Genomic DNA, 16,015 nt, shown 5'->3' on the forward strand with positions numbered 1-16,015 from the left:
GTGGACAGAGAGAAAAACACGTACATTTCTTTAAAAGAGCATAACTTCAAAAGTTGTGAGCCGATTGATATAATTGTTTTGGTTTATTCAAGCTAACGACTCAAAGTTTCTTTACATAGCAAAATATATTTGCTCAACTTTTCAGAAATAGGAGAAAATGAGGGCACAATGAGGGGCCTCTTTTTTTTTGGGACACCCTGTATGTTCTGTAACCATTGTGTACTCAGTAACACAATTATGTGCGGTAGCATCCACGTTCAACGATCCCAATGATATTTATACCTATGCTTTGTTGAGTTGCTCTACAACTTGGTATCGATTTTTTTCCATCTGATAAGCAGTATAATTATACCCCGTCAGAAAATTCATTACATTTAGCTTTGATTGTCTTTCTCTTATGAGACTGTTATGACATTATAAATTTTGCGACCTCATGTTGGTAGCATTAATTTCCTATACCTATTGACTTCAAGTGTTTTAAGTGTCGATGCTGAGCCCTTTGAAGGGGACAAGTGACATTAATAGTAAAAGTCAAACATGAGACTAAAATTATAATAGCATCAATATTCTTTGCATCCAAAGAACAACATTTGTGAGCTAATGACTTACCGAGAGATTGCTCAAATGATTTCATAATATTGTCTCGTAATATCTACTTCGTGTAAGATATCTATACCTTACAAAATGACAGTGGCTTTCATGTAGTTCTTGGAGAATCTGCTCTATCTTTTCTCTATGAGATTCTCTCTATGCCCCTCTCAATGTAATTGTCTGCCCCTTCTCCCCTTCTCTCTTTCGCGCTCTCATTCAATATGTCTCTCTTGAAAATTACACATTTTCCCCCTTACATTTCCCCCTTCCATGATATGAAACATGTTGGAGCTCAAGATAACTAGTTCTGACTTGACTTTCAAAAGTATGGAGAGATAATTTGATTTTATGATAAACATTGCTATGGAGTTAATTTTACTATACAAAATCTTTAGATTCTGTTAAGAACATAATTACGTAAGATGCCGAAAATAATTCATAAACAAATACCTTACAAATCTTACAAATGGAGTGGGCAAATGATGTTGTTGTTTGACAATTTCGATATGCAGATATAAGGCGGCATAAGTCAAACGTTATAAACAGAGATAAAAAGTAAAAGAATTGTTTCGTCTTTTATATACTTTTTTTTATCTTAACCTCTTTATCTTGCGATGAAACTACAATTTGTATTTAACTAATTGAATTAATCAACAGTATTAATTATATTTTCATAATTATTCTCAATACAATATGGGCAACAATATTCCAACATTACATCTCCGGCTATCAATGACTACTTCATACAAAAAAATGCATATGTGACATGAGTATAATATAAGAGAGCGAATTAATAGCTTTTTGAAATACGGCTAACGACCTTTGATTTTACTTTCTTCATATAAAAAAATTGGATTAGTAATGCACTGCAGAGAGTATGTTACAGTAAATCGAATTATGTACGGAATTATATATCCAAAAAGTTGAAAAGGCGACCGCAATCTGGTAAGATGATGTTGTAGCTCTGATTTCGGTTACGTGAGCAGTTTGGTTGATTTTTTTTTTTGCAAAGGAAATAAAATCTTTCAAAATGCCACATACTTTTGTTGTTTGTACTTTTGTTTGGATGTTGTTGACATGATCTAATTGTTGTTGTAGCTGTTTTTGTTTTCATCGTTGTCGTTTAATGATGTTGCTGTTATTGTTTATGTTTATTAGGGTACCATGGCGCTAGCTATACCATGGTGCAAATGATAACATCGGGCTTTAGTCAACTTAAATTGAAGCGTACTGCTTTTCCTTTCTAAGTCCCTTTATAGTGCCTATTTCGTCGTCGTAAACATTATTTTCATGAATATTAAAATTGAAAGAAATTTATTATAAAGTTAACAATTTATAAAGTTAACAATTTATCATTAAGAATGTATATAACATAACAAACAATGTGTGCCTCGACATCTTATACGAAAGATATGTGACTCTATATAGGATATGATGAAAGAGTTCCTCACGGTATCGCTGCAAGCAGAAAACTACATTTACCGTTACTATTGAAACGCAATTCATGGCCAATGAGGTTATAAGTAGTATGTTCTGTAACCATTGTGCACTCAGTAACACAATTATGTGCGGTAGCATCTACGTTCAAAGCTGCCAATGATATTTATACCTATGCTTTGTTGAGCATTTGCTCTACAACTAGGTATCGATTTTCCCCATCTGATAAGCAGTAGGCCTATCTGATAAGCAATTCATTACGTTTTGCTTTGATTGTCTTTCTCTTATGAGACTGTTATGACATCATTCATTTTGCGTCTAAGTCTAGAAACCTTATTTAATAATAAAAGTCAAACATGAGACTAAAGATTAATAGCTTCAATATTCTTCGCAAGATATATGAGCTAATGACTTATTGAGAGACTGCTCAAATGATTTCATAATTTTATCTCGTACTTTATTCTTCGCGTAAAATATGTATATACCTTACAAAATGACAGTGGCTTTCATGTAGTTCTTGGAGAATCTCCTCTATCTATTCTCTCTATGCCTCTCTCAATGTAATTTTCTGCCCCTTCTCCCCTCTCTCTTTCGCTCTCTCACTCAATATGTCTCTCTTGAAAATTACACATTTTCCTCCTTTCATGATATGAAACATGTTTGAGCTCAAGACAACCAGTTCTGACTTGACTTTGAAAAGTATAGTTAGATGATTTCATTTTATAAGAAACATTGCCATGAGGTTTATTTTACTAGACAAATTCTTCACATTATGTTAAGAGCATATTACATAAGATTCCGAAAATAGTTTATAATCAAATACCTTACAAACACAACAAATGGAGCAGCAATTGAAATTGAAAGAATTTATTATAAACAGTGTACTTTGGTTATAAAGCGTTCACAAAAAATAACTCCCCCCTAAAATTACAAAACATTTTTTTGCATAACTTGACATACATTTCGTGGATTTGAAAAATTAAAAAATCTTTGAATAAAGGAATTGTTTTTCTACCCTCCCAATGTTCTTTCCTCTGAAAATCTTTTCGTTTTGGCCAAAAATAATCACGTTTTCTAAAAATGATGCTTTCATAAAAAGTTGCACTTTTCAACATCCTCATTTATGTCAAAATTAGCTTCAACAAATCATTATTTTGCACTACGTGATGGTTGCATGGGTGACTAAGAGTTCAGAGACAAAAAGGTGAAGGGAAAAAAACCAATCAAATCAATCGTAACATTGATACCGAGAAAGTTTTGTACATTACATGTATGGGATGTTGAAAAGCGCAACTTTTTTTAAAGCATCATTTTTGAAAAATGTGATTATTTTTGACCAAAACAAAACGATTTTGAGAAGGGATAACTTTGGTAGGGTAGCAAAACGATGCCTCTATTCACAGGTTTTTAAATTTTTCAAATCAACAAAATGAATGTTAAGCTATGCAAAGAAATGTTTTGTAACTCCTAAATTGATTTTACTATTTTTGAAACACCGGCTCAATAAAATCTTCTAGAAAAACCCCGTACATGTCAATTAGTCATTGTTTTATACTGCAAGATGATTGCATGGATGACTGGGTAATCGTATACATAAAAATTAAAGAAAACAAAAACACCATTACATAATTCAAAACATTGATATCGAGAATGTTTTTGTACTTTAAATGTATAGGATGTGGAAAAGTGCAACTTTTTCTGAAAGCATCATTTTGGAAAATGTGATTATTTTTGGCCAAAACAAAAAGATTTTTTAAGGGAAGAACTTTGAGAGGGTAGGAAAATGATTCCTTTATTCACAGGTTTTTAGATTTTTCAAATCAACAAAATGTATGTCAAGTTATGCAAAGAAATGTCTTGTAATTTTAAGGGGGGGTTATTTTTTGTGAACCCTTTATCTATAAATGCGCTTTTATAAATACGCACGTGACCCATGTGCACGACATACCAAGACCTGCATTGACCATTATACAGAAAGGGATAGGAACTCTGTAGATAAGTATCATCAAATTTAAGTATTAATTGAATAGCAAAATTATTACACATTTTGCAATTCCGAATTTGTAATATGTTATCAAAAACAACATTTTGAAAGTATTTGAAAAAAAATCAACGACGGACAAGTTTACAATATGAACTCCAAGTTGAACAAAATAGACACTTTTGCTGCACAACAGTCTCATGTTGTTCCGCCTTTGCATTCAAATGTATAGAAAGACTACTATCTATGTAGAAGGTCATTTCGAGACTTACTGTCTATAAGCTGTTATGGCAGCGCGGAGGTGTTCAGGTGCGTATTTATAAAAGCGCATTTATATATATAACCGAAGTACACTGATAAAGTCATTATTATTAAGAGTGTAGCCTATATAACAACCGTTGTGTGCCTTTACATGTTATGCGAAAGATATATGACTCTATATAGGATAGGATGAAATAGTTCTCCACGGTATCGCTGCAAGCAGAAAACTGCATTACTGTTACTAATTAAAAGCAATTCATGGCCAATGAGGTTATAAGTATTACGTTTTGAAACCATTGTGTACTCAGTAACACAATTATGTGCGGTAGCATCCACGTTCAAAGCTCCCAATGATAGATTTTACACCTATGCTTTGTTGAGCATTTGCTCTATAACTTGGTATCGATTTTCCCATCTGATAAGCAGTATCTGCAAACCCTGTCAGAAAATGCGTTCCTTTTTGTTTTGATTGTCTTTCTAATATGAGAGTGTTATGACATCATTAATTTAGCGACTAAGTCTACAAACCTCAAGTTGGTAGCATCCTATACCTATATGTTTTAAGTGTAGATGCTGAGCTCTTTGAGTGGGACAAGTGACATTAATAACAAATGTCAAACATGAGACTAAAATATAATAGCATCAATATTCTTCGCAACGTCACCAAAGAACAACATTTGTGAGCTAATGACTTACCGAGAGATTGCTCAAATGATTTCATAATATTGTCTCGTAAATCGTAATATCTGCTTCGTGTAAAATATCTACATCTCACAAAATGACTGTAACTTCAAAGTCCCATTCAGTGATTCCAGCGAAATTATAAAAAGATTAAAATTGTGAATAAATCCCATAAAAGCGAAGGATAAGTCGTTAAAATTGTCATTTTGTATTTCTGAAATGAGACTTTGGGGCAAAGAACACGAAGGAAACAGCATTATTGACAGAGTTGAAGCCCCATTGAAATACATGTAGCTAATTTATATACTGTCAGTATATAAATTACAGATTCATGTAAAATGTCTTATTTTGTCCTTCATACACGGCATTCGGCTGAACTTCTAGCAGGCTATGTTAGCACATCTATGACAATGACAAAGGTACCAAAATCTGAATTTTGATGATTTTTACGATCGTCCGAATGAGCAAATCACTAAATGGGCCTTTAATGTGGTTCTTGGAGAATCCACTTTATCTTTTCTCTATAAGATTCTCTCTACACTCCTCTCAATGTCATTTTCTGCCCCCTTCTCCCCCTCTCTCTTTCCCTCTCTCATTCAATATGCCTCTCTTGAAAATTACACAATTTCCTCCTTACATGATATGAAACATGTTGGAGCTCAAGATAACCAGTTCTGACTAGACTTTCAAAAGTATGAATAGATAATATGATTTTATGACAAACATTGCCGTGGGGTTAATTTTACTAAACAAATTCTTCAGATTTTGTTAAGAACACAATTACGTAAGATTCCGAAAATAATTGACAACCAAAAACCTTATAAACATAACAAATGGAGTTGGCAAATGATGTCGATGTTTGATAAATGAAAGATATGGAATTTGACAATTTTGATATGCAGATATAAGTCGGCATAAGTCGGCAAGTTTAAGTCAGACGTTTTACACAGAGATCAAAAGTAAAAGAATTGTTTCGTCTTATACTTTTTTTCATCTTAACTTCTTTATCTTGCGCTGAAACTATATTTTTTATTTAACCAATTGAATTAATTAACAGTATTTATTATATTTTCATAATTAATCTCAATACTATATTCCAACATTACATCTCTGGCTATTGAGCATCCATCTTTGGTTATTCTCAAAATTATTTTAATGTTGCTCTTCAATGACTACTTCATACAAAAAAAACTCACGTAGCAAAATTGTAATACTAAATATGTATATGTGACATGAGTATAATATAGCACATTAGAGAGTGAATTAATAGCTTTTTGAAATAAGGCTAATGACCTTTGATTTTCTTTTTTTCATATAAAAAAAATTGGATTAGTAATGCACTTGCAGAGAGTATGTTACAGTAAATCGAATTTAGTATGGCATTATATATCCAAAAAGTTGAAAAGGCGACTGTAATCTGGTAAGATGATGTTGTAGCTCTGATTTCGATTACGTGAGGAGTTTGGTTGATGATGGTTTTGTTTATAAAGGAAATAAAACCTTTCAAAATGCCACATACTTTTGTTGTTTGTACTAGTTTTTTGTTGTTTTTGTTGTTGACATGATATAATTGTTGTTGTAGTTGTTGTGTTCATTGTCATTGAATGTTGTTGCTGTTATTTTTTATGTTTATTAGGTTTCTATGTTCTAGCTATACCAGAAAGCAAATGTAACATACGGTATTAGCCGAGTATACGCCGATTTGACGCGCCAAAGTGATTCTTTTAAATCTGTCATTTTATGGGACGGTCACTGCTACACTTGTTGTCCTGTAAACCCTCCTGGTTTTTTTTTTATTCTAATAGTGATTGAATGTAATTTTATCATGAGTACATGCTTGAATTCTGAACAGAACCTGCTATTACCTTGGCGTGTCAAAGCGAAAATAGAAGAAATTATCTGTGAAATTTATCATTTTACTCACCATTTGAATTAGATTGTGAAACAGCAACCGCAGCGTCACCCTGGTAACCGTTGATGAGTCCATGACAGGTCTAACATAACCACGTGTCTCATAATTGTCCAATAGGAATTCAATAAGCCGACCCTGGTTACTGTTAGCAGCCTTGATACCTGCAAAAGGGGGAGGAGCAAAGGGGTCAAGATTTACCCCCAGCCCTTTAATGGAATCGTCCAAATAATAATTTTTAGAGATATTAAAGTGGATGATTTCCAAGAAAGATAAATAAATAAAAGTAATCATGATAATGAAACAAAGTTGAAATAGAAATAAAACAAAACGGAATGGAACAAACAAACAAGAAATAAAATATTACGATAATATTATGAAACTGTAAGCTAAAAATAATATACAATGTAATATTATCTAACAATATTCTCTGGTTGTTCATACTACGCTTGTAAAAAATGGTTTACTACAACAACAATGCTAAAATACGTGCACAGGTGTGGTGTGAAGAACATGCATATTAATATTATCTGAAAAAAAACCTCGTACTAAAACGTCTTTACTTCAGTCGTATTACAAAACTGTAAAGAAAGGAAGTGGTGTTTCTTGTGTGACTTTGCGAAATCCAGTTCACTATACCAAACTCTCTACAATGAATGAACAATGCAAAAAACGTTGAGGTATAATGAAAGACAGAGATAAAAAGACTTCATCGCGTTTGACGTCACTGTCAATTACTATCCTTGATTGGTTAATAGCTAGCGCGTAAAAGGAAGGCCGATTTATCTGGTGCGGATCGGAGAAAAGGAATAGCAGAAAATGGCGAAAAATTACGTACTTTTACAAGGCAAAAAAAACAACTTTTCTAGGCATTGTTGACATGGTGCCTTCGAGAAAGAAAGTTTCCTACTATAAAAACCTTTTGAGATGGTTTGTATGTTTGAAGATGTAAAATTATCAATAAGGCGCCCGGTTATACCGCCGCGTTCAGCAAGTCATCATCACGACACTTTGATTGACAGATGACATCAGACGCCATAAAGTCTTTTTATCTCTGTCGTTCATTATAGAAGTCGAAGTAAATCGATAAACGGCATTTCGCAAACTCTCCCACGTTCGTGTTCATTAGAAATCAAATCACGTCTGAGAAAAGACACTATGCAAATAAATGGAAAGTAATCAAACCACAGTTGTTTCAATGAGATTGATTCAGACGCATTTCAGGTCCAAAATAATTAATTCTAAAAGTTAAGTTGTAGTCATATTAGGTAGTAAATAATAAAAAAATAAATGTAGACATTTATATAGCGCTTTATGCCGTAAACAGCCTCTAAGCGCTTTACATTTATTCCGCCGTCATTAGAATATGTCGGAACCACGTTTGCAGCCTACAAGTGGCGCAGGGTCCATCAGTACAACGACTGTGACTACCCCTAACAGCTTCCCATTGCACCTGGGTGGGGTGAGGCAAGCGAGGCAAAGCGCCTTGCCCAAGGGCGCAACACGGTGGTGGGACGGGGAATCGAACCCACGCACGTCGAGCAAGCTCTCAGATTATGAGTCCAAGGCCGTAACCACTGAGCCACCGTGCCCTGCATGCACAATTATGTTATATGAATATAATTATTTTAAACGTTCTCAGCATGGAGGTATATGGATAGCTTGGAATATTAGCCGCAGAAATTCCGAGGAAAAAATAACATGCAAGACATTTTTGTGTAGCTTGCAGCTGACTTTCATACTCGCGACATACACAGAAATTTATTAAATTCTACAATCATGTTCTTAGAACGAAATATAGACAAAATATGGATAACAGGTTGCCACACAAAAAGACAGAATTAAACAAAACCGGTAGACTACCGACAGAAGACTATAATCATGTTAAATTAACACTTCTAAGGTCAAGCAGGTAGGGATATGAGAGCCTCATCCCTAGTTCTGGAAAGATATTATTTCTATTTTATTATAAACTTAAAAGAAGGATGTTTTTTACATTTATTTCCCTGATTAATCAGTGCATTGCAATGTAAAATTGAAATGCACGAGAACTTGATGAGTAACCTAACGTTAGAACAAGATATAATCTTTGTAATAAAAGATTTTCCAAGAGGTTAATTCACATATTGATATAACAAGTGTCTTGCTGTATATGTGATTGTAGCTAAATGCTGTCAATTATTAATAGCACTTGCAACCAGATAAGTATGTTGTGTAGCCAAGGTGCTACTAATATGACAGCTAAATGCTGTCAATGAATAGCACTTGCAACCAGATAAGTATGTTGTGTAGCCAAGGTGCTACTAATATGATAGCTAAATGCTGTCAATGAATAGCACTTGCAACCAAACAAGTGTGTTGTGTAGCCAAGGTGCTACTAATATGACAGCTAAATGCTGTCAATGAATAGCACTTGCAACCAGATAAGTGTGTTGTGTAGCCAAGGTGCTACTAATATGACAGCTAAATGCTGTCAATGAATAGCACTTGCAACCAGATAAGTGTGTTGTGTAGCCAAGGTGCTACTAATATGACAGCTAAATGCTGTCAATGCACTTGCAACCAGATAAGTGTGTTGTGTAGCCAATGTGCTACTAATTTGACAGCTAAATGCTGTCAATGCACTTGCAACCAGATAAGTGTGTTGTGTAGCCAAGGTAAGGTGCTACTAATTTGACAGCTAAATGCTGTCAATGCACTTGCAACCAGATAAGTGTGTTGTGTAGCCAAGGTGCTACTAATGTGACAGCTAAATGCTGTCAATGCACTTGCAACCAGATAAGTGTGTTGTGTAGCCAAGGTGCTACTAATTTGACAGCTAAATGCTGTCAATGAAGAGCACATGCAAGCAGATAGTAGTGTTGCATAACCAAGGTGCTAAAATGTGGCCACTGAACGAATGCTATTGTGGGCTACGCCAATAGTGAACATCTTTCCCAAGCAAGGAATTTATATTGGCTTTCTTTCGACAATCTGGTTTATGAAACGACAGGTTTGTCAATATAAGACATTGCATTAGTGGTTTGTACCTGATGAAAGGAGTGAATGGTGAAAGTACGTTATACCGTCTTGAGTTTGACATGTAAGCTAAGTCCAAAATTTCTAGTTCTCCCGAGAACTAGAAATCAATGCGACAGTATTGTTTTCGACTAAAGTAAAAACATAAATGGCAGCCATAATAGTAGTATGGTCCACAAGTATTACAGAATGGCCATTGAATCACCTTTTCATAGAAAATAAAATATCGCCTTAATTGGCCATAATTAATCTTTCCAACAAATGTTTCAAATTGCTTGATCAAATGACGCTTGGAATGTTGAGAAAATCACTGCACCAAGATCAATGCACATGATTATTGTTCAGCAGAAATTATGCTACATGTATATGGTCAATTCCAGCGAAAGCGGGACAAAATTCTCTCTATGTTAACTTTCCACTTTAAAATGTCATTAATAAAGGAAATCACGTTATTGATGGAGCATATCATGTCACGTCCAATGTGCTCTCTTTGTGCATATAGGCCTTTACTAGCAAGTCATACCAGGGGACAAGTTATGATAGCTTAAATGAATTGGCGTTACCCACGAATTCAAAGATAAAGCACCATATATGTCATTGAATGTCCTTCAATCAAAATGAAATTATTACCGTTAGAAAGACGTTTGCATGATCTCTCATCATATGTAAAACGATTGAATTCCACCAAAGTTTGTGGACTCTAGAGGCCATTAAGTCAATTTGGCTAATAATTTTGTTACCCGCGTATCAAAAATAAAATGATCGTTCTGAAAAATGTTAAGTGAATATGCCATAAATGACTATATCATGAAACGAAGTTTCGTTCTATAATTCTGATGTCCAAGTGATTATTTTATGCAAATACGTTTTACCCATAAAATTCCATAAAATCAAATTTGACGTTACCCACGTATCAACTGTTACCCACGAGTCCAGCAAATATAATTGCCATAACTTAAATTAACATTTAATGACTTTGGACACTGAATTTAGTTTGACAAGCGCTTAAAATTGTAAATCGTAAAAATACGTTCACCGCTTTAAAAAAGAATCTACGACGGTTTAAACTTTTGTTACCCACGAATCCCAAATAGATGCTAACCTTGAAAAATAAGGAGATTGTTAATTTTAAGTTTAAGTCAGCACATATTCAAGCCATGGGTATGCTATAATTTTGACAGTACTTACAGTGTATACACCTAAGAAACGCAAACCCCAAACGGTACTATAGTACTTATAGCTTTACCCACGAATTCGGCGTTACCCACGAATCCAAGGATTTACTCGTAAATTATATGTTTCTTATGCATCTTAACATTTTGAAAACATGCGAAATAGGTTCCAAAACAGTCCTGTTTAATAGCGTCCTCTTGAAGGTATACTGAAGCTGCATCATGAAGTTTTGATTGATTATCCTAAATTACCATTTGTTGGGTAAATGCAATTGGTTAGAGAAACGGGAATCATTGAAACACAATGGAGGAATAACCGCATGGTGGTTTCCAACCTTCTGTAATATTTTCTATTTTGCCGCTTACCAATACATACCTTCAAATATGTGTTACCCACGAACATTTTGGTTACCCACGAATCCCTACTTAAATTATAGTTAACAATGTATTGATAGTGTTTTTAGTTCATAGGAACTGTCAAACACGAGTTAATAGAATATTGCTGCATGAAAATATGGAATGATTTTACTAAAATAATAATATAAAACTGTTTGCTCTGTCTATTTGAATTTGGCAACTTCATTATTCTCAAAATTTTTATACCCAAAATGCCATAATGATCCATTTTAAATATTCCATGTAGTCTGTATTTTGATTAAAATTCATTTTAGTGCCATTGCAGCCTGAATTATTGACATACGGAAAAGTATTTTGTATTTTTATTTAAAAAAATTAATAGGAATTGATATTTTCCAGACGCTGTTACCCACGAATCCATCCGAGATCCTCATCCTGCGACGAGATACAAAATCTAACTTTATATTTATATGAAGCATTTATTCTAATCTTTCGAAATAATACAGTAATGTTAAATGACAGCCACTTTGGAAAGAGTTCGAAGAATTGACACAATCTTAACTGTACACCTGGTTCTTTCTTAAAATTTGTAATAACCAAAATATTTCTTTATAGATATATGTAATAAAATTCTATTTTACGTTCAAAGTCTTCACCGATTTCTAGTGTATATGAGTCACAAATAAAATATTGAAAGATATTAAAGAAAGTGATATTCTATGGCGTACAACAGGTGAAAAATGCTTGAATTCGTGGGTAACATGCATATGCGCATTTAACACTTTATTTGGTCTAGCAAGAAAAGTTATTTTTCAATCCGATGGCACTTCCACCTGATGATTCACTAGACATGATCGTCTCATTTGATAAGTCTAGAATTGAAAAGGAAAACATTTTCAAAATGGCCCCCAGAGAGAATTTTGGCCCGCTTTGGCTGGAATTGACCATATAGTTGTTAGCGATATGCCAGCAATACGACAATATTAAGTGACGCTAACTAATGTTATGGTTGTAAAACGAGTCTCTATGGTACTAAATAGTTTCTAAATCGTTTGTTGGTAGACATTGTTAGAGATTTCTTTTGAAAAAGTGAGTAAAGTTTCTAGTTTAAGTGAGTAAAGTTTCTGGTTTTGTTCAAAAGAAATATCTTATAACGTTTCTTCATGCTTTGCGAAGATCATGACTACACTTTCATCTCCAGCACTATTCATTGTTTTCATATTTAATCGCTAAGCGCTGGCAGCCAGAGTATGAATTCAACTTTTATTGGATAATTTGGGAGTCTAATTTACACAGCTGCTGCTCAACATTGTATTCATATAATTTTATAGGCTAAATAAATCATTTTATTGACATAATCCAAAAACGTGAACTGTTAAATATAATATTCTATTGTTGAATGATAAATAGTATGCTAAAGCATGCGACTGTGCAAACGATGCGAACATTTAAATATTATTATTAACGTACATAAATAAATAATGAAAATAAAATTGATACTTTGTGCTTTTAATGATAAAAAAGAATAAAACAGCGTAACAAGTTACACTTTTGCATGGCAAGAATACCATCAAAGCGTCTCAGGGATCTAGGCGTGCCACAAATCACTACAAAGCACTTTTTCCTTCTATTAAGCAAGCTACAAGGTTGGCCCAAAAGTCGCGCTACCATTTAAAGAAATCGTAACTTTAAAACGCTACGTAACAAATATCAGTAAAAATAGAGATTCATAAAAAAGATAAATCATCGTACAATTATTTTGATACAATACATACTATAGTCTACATAATGAATAGCTTATCTACGCTCAAAATATTCACTTTTTTTTACATATATATACATACATTTTGTAACACGTTCCTCACATATCATTCAAGCGCAATGTTAAGCAGTTGTTATTTCATTATTGTTATTTCAATCATTTCTGGTTTGAGTTTTTGCAGAACCCCAATCTTATGGAAGCTGTATTCCCGATGCCAGATACCACATCCTGTAATTTTCTGCCTTGTCAATAAGTTTACCAATTGCTGGTTAGTCAATTCGTAGTGAATGTGAAGATCAATTAACATTGAAACGTGTAATTCTACGATTTTAGCATACCTTCTCAAGTTTACGCAATTAACCGTAGAAGTAGTGATATTAACAGGATTAATTACCATAGCAATGGGTTTACACCAAATCATTTTAATGTATTGCCCTGCACTAGACATTACGCCGTTGCTCTGCATTGCACATAGATTATCAATGAACCGGGATAAAGACCTGGATCGTAATTTTATAGAATTATCACTTGCACCTGTAAGATAATTGTCTTTGAAAATAGCGCTATCGTAGTAAATCTATTATTGCACACATACACAGATGATAAGTGCATATAGCGCGGGGCAATACATATTAAAAAACAGTGTAAATCCATTGCTATAGTTACTACATCTACGGTGAATTGTTCCAGTAAAGTTATCTTGGTACTGAATCACCGAGATGATATGAAGTTAGCCTCCCTTAAAATTGTAAATCAGGATACCAGTGGCAACTTACACGTCGACGTTCGTTATAAAGATTAATAATTTCACAGAACAGATGCTAAAATATCTTGCAATACAAATATTGTAATAGCAAGATAGAACTAATGTGTTTGTTCAAATTTCTGTAGCAAAGAAATAATTTAAAATTGCAGAAACAGTTCACACATCTTATTGTGATCGGTGTGAATAAAGCATTTATCTTACCACTATTGGATGGTTGCGATTGATTTTCGTTTATGATTGGTCTCGTATCTTGCAAAAAAAGAAAGAACATTAAGATGGTAATTCACCCCCTGATAAATTTTGTGACTAATTTTGCATTTTTCTCAAAAAAAAAGTTATGTATATTATAGGGGCAAGGAATCGAATTACCTCACTGAAATTTCAGTGATTCAAGACCAGTGGTTCATTATATAATATATGTTAAGAAATGAGGTACATTCTAGCGGTACCTCTTTTCTTATCATAGATAACGTACCGCTTGTCTTGAGTCACTGAAATTCCAGTGTAGTAACTGGATTCCTTGCCCTATAATATACATAACTTTTGTTACCAGTGTGTTATTATTTTTTTGAGAAAAATGCAAAAATAGTCACAAATTTATCAAGGGGTGTAGTACCACCTTAATGGTATCAAAACAACAGTACTGTTAACCTATTTAAGACCACCCTATTTAAGACCACCCTTTGTAATGTTACCAAAATGGTAGTGCGACTTTTGGGTCACCCTATTAACAATTGTCATATTAGTAATAGTGCAAAACAGGCAAACAACTAATTGTATTAGATACATTTTGTCTTAAATAATAAGTTTTTTCATTAATTTAGTGTAAACTAGACACTATACTAGTTTACATAGAAACTGTAATTTATGAAACTCTAACAAATTATTAACAAATATCCAATTAATAAACATTTTGCAACGGTATTGTTGATTTGAAAGCAACTTTAACGAAGCAATTGGTGGTAAAAATAGCTGTATATCACAAACTAAACCCACTGTATTGTTCTTCAAATATCTAAAAAAATTCAGCAAATTTTAATTCTGTTAGCTCATTCATACGGCGGTTCCAAATTAACGTGTTAATTTGTATCGTTTGTTTTATCATTAAGACCACTACACATAGTATGTGAACGAAACACAATAAAGGTAACAGGAAATAATTGGTAGTATATACAAGCTTACCAGAATTGTTGCACATCAAGTAAACACCCACAATACTCCACACGACTAGATGAATTACAGACATCGTTGATCACGTCAGGAATACGTCAAATAAATCCAGATATTCCAACTTTTGAGCTACTGCTGATGCTAAAAGCAAACCTTACATGCTTAAAACCAGACATAAATAGTGTGAAATAAAATATGATTTACACGGCAGAACTTGATAAGGTGATATGTATTAGATAGCTGACAACTGTTAAAGCGATACTGGTCTTGGTATGGTTGCTGGATAGATAGAAGTTATAATTGATATAGAGAGTACGTGTTACAGAGACATCGAGTGCGTGACAGCCGCTATCACTGTGAGGGCTGTGTTCCAACAAGTGATGCCCGGTGCTGTAATGAATGGAATCCCAGGTTAGGGAGCAACAACGTTAATTGTACACAAGAGTGACAAGGGTCGAGATGTTTTATTCGCACTTCTTGAACCCTGTTAGTAGCGCTACGGACACAAAGAAGAAAATAAAGAGAATATAAGCTACAAGACATTATCGAGCTCGGCCTGCCGTGATATGCTTTAAGTGCAGCTACATTTAGTGGATTTATATATTGGCTTCTTATGTTTAAAATTCACAGATGAATTCAAAGACGGAACCCATTATTAATATCATGTTTCAGAAACATTAATAATTTAACCTTGAAAGGGCGTTTTTATGATACGTAAATAATTAGTGTCTTCTATCACGTGAAAAATAGCTACGCATGCGCTATGGTGAATCTTATTTCTGATTTTGATAAATTTGAACTACGTGATACATTTGGTGAGTTATATTGTGACGAAAGGTCCGTCATCTATAGCTTCTAATTCTAAATGGCATCCCTAAAAGTAAAATAGTAAAAGTAAAACCAGGACGGT

The 16,015-nt window shown here is 33.7% G+C and overlaps 1 protein-coding gene across 3 annotated transcripts in view; it reads right to left on the bottom strand.

Moving 5' to 3' along the window:
- The window catches only part of LOC140147991 (neuronal acetylcholine receptor subunit alpha-10-like), an 82,341-nt gene extending 66,623 nt beyond the window's left edge, over positions 1-15,718 (bottom strand). The window contains exons 1-3 of one of the 3 annotated variants that reach the window (XM_072169816.1): positions 15,118-15,718; positions 14,137-14,184; positions 6,876-7,024 (exon numbers count right to left, since the gene is read on the bottom strand). In XM_072169816.1, the coding sequence (XP_072025917.1) occupies positions 6,876-7,024; positions 14,137-14,184; positions 15,118-15,181 (261 nt within the window). In that variant the 5' untranslated portion in view covers positions 15,182-15,718. Of the gene's footprint in view, positions 1-6,875; positions 7,070-14,136; positions 14,185-15,117 lie in introns of all 3 variants that reach the window. The other 2 variants (XM_072169831.1, XM_072169823.1) reach the window with 2 other exon arrangements.
- Positions 15,719-16,015: the final 297 nt, after the last annotated feature.

This window comes from Amphiura filiformis, chromosome 1 (genome assembly GCF_039555335.1).
Source record: "Amphiura filiformis chromosome 1, Afil_fr2py, whole genome shotgun sequence".
Lineage (NCBI taxonomy): Eukaryota > Metazoa > Echinodermata > Ophiuroidea > Amphilepidida > Amphiuridae > Amphiura > Amphiura filiformis.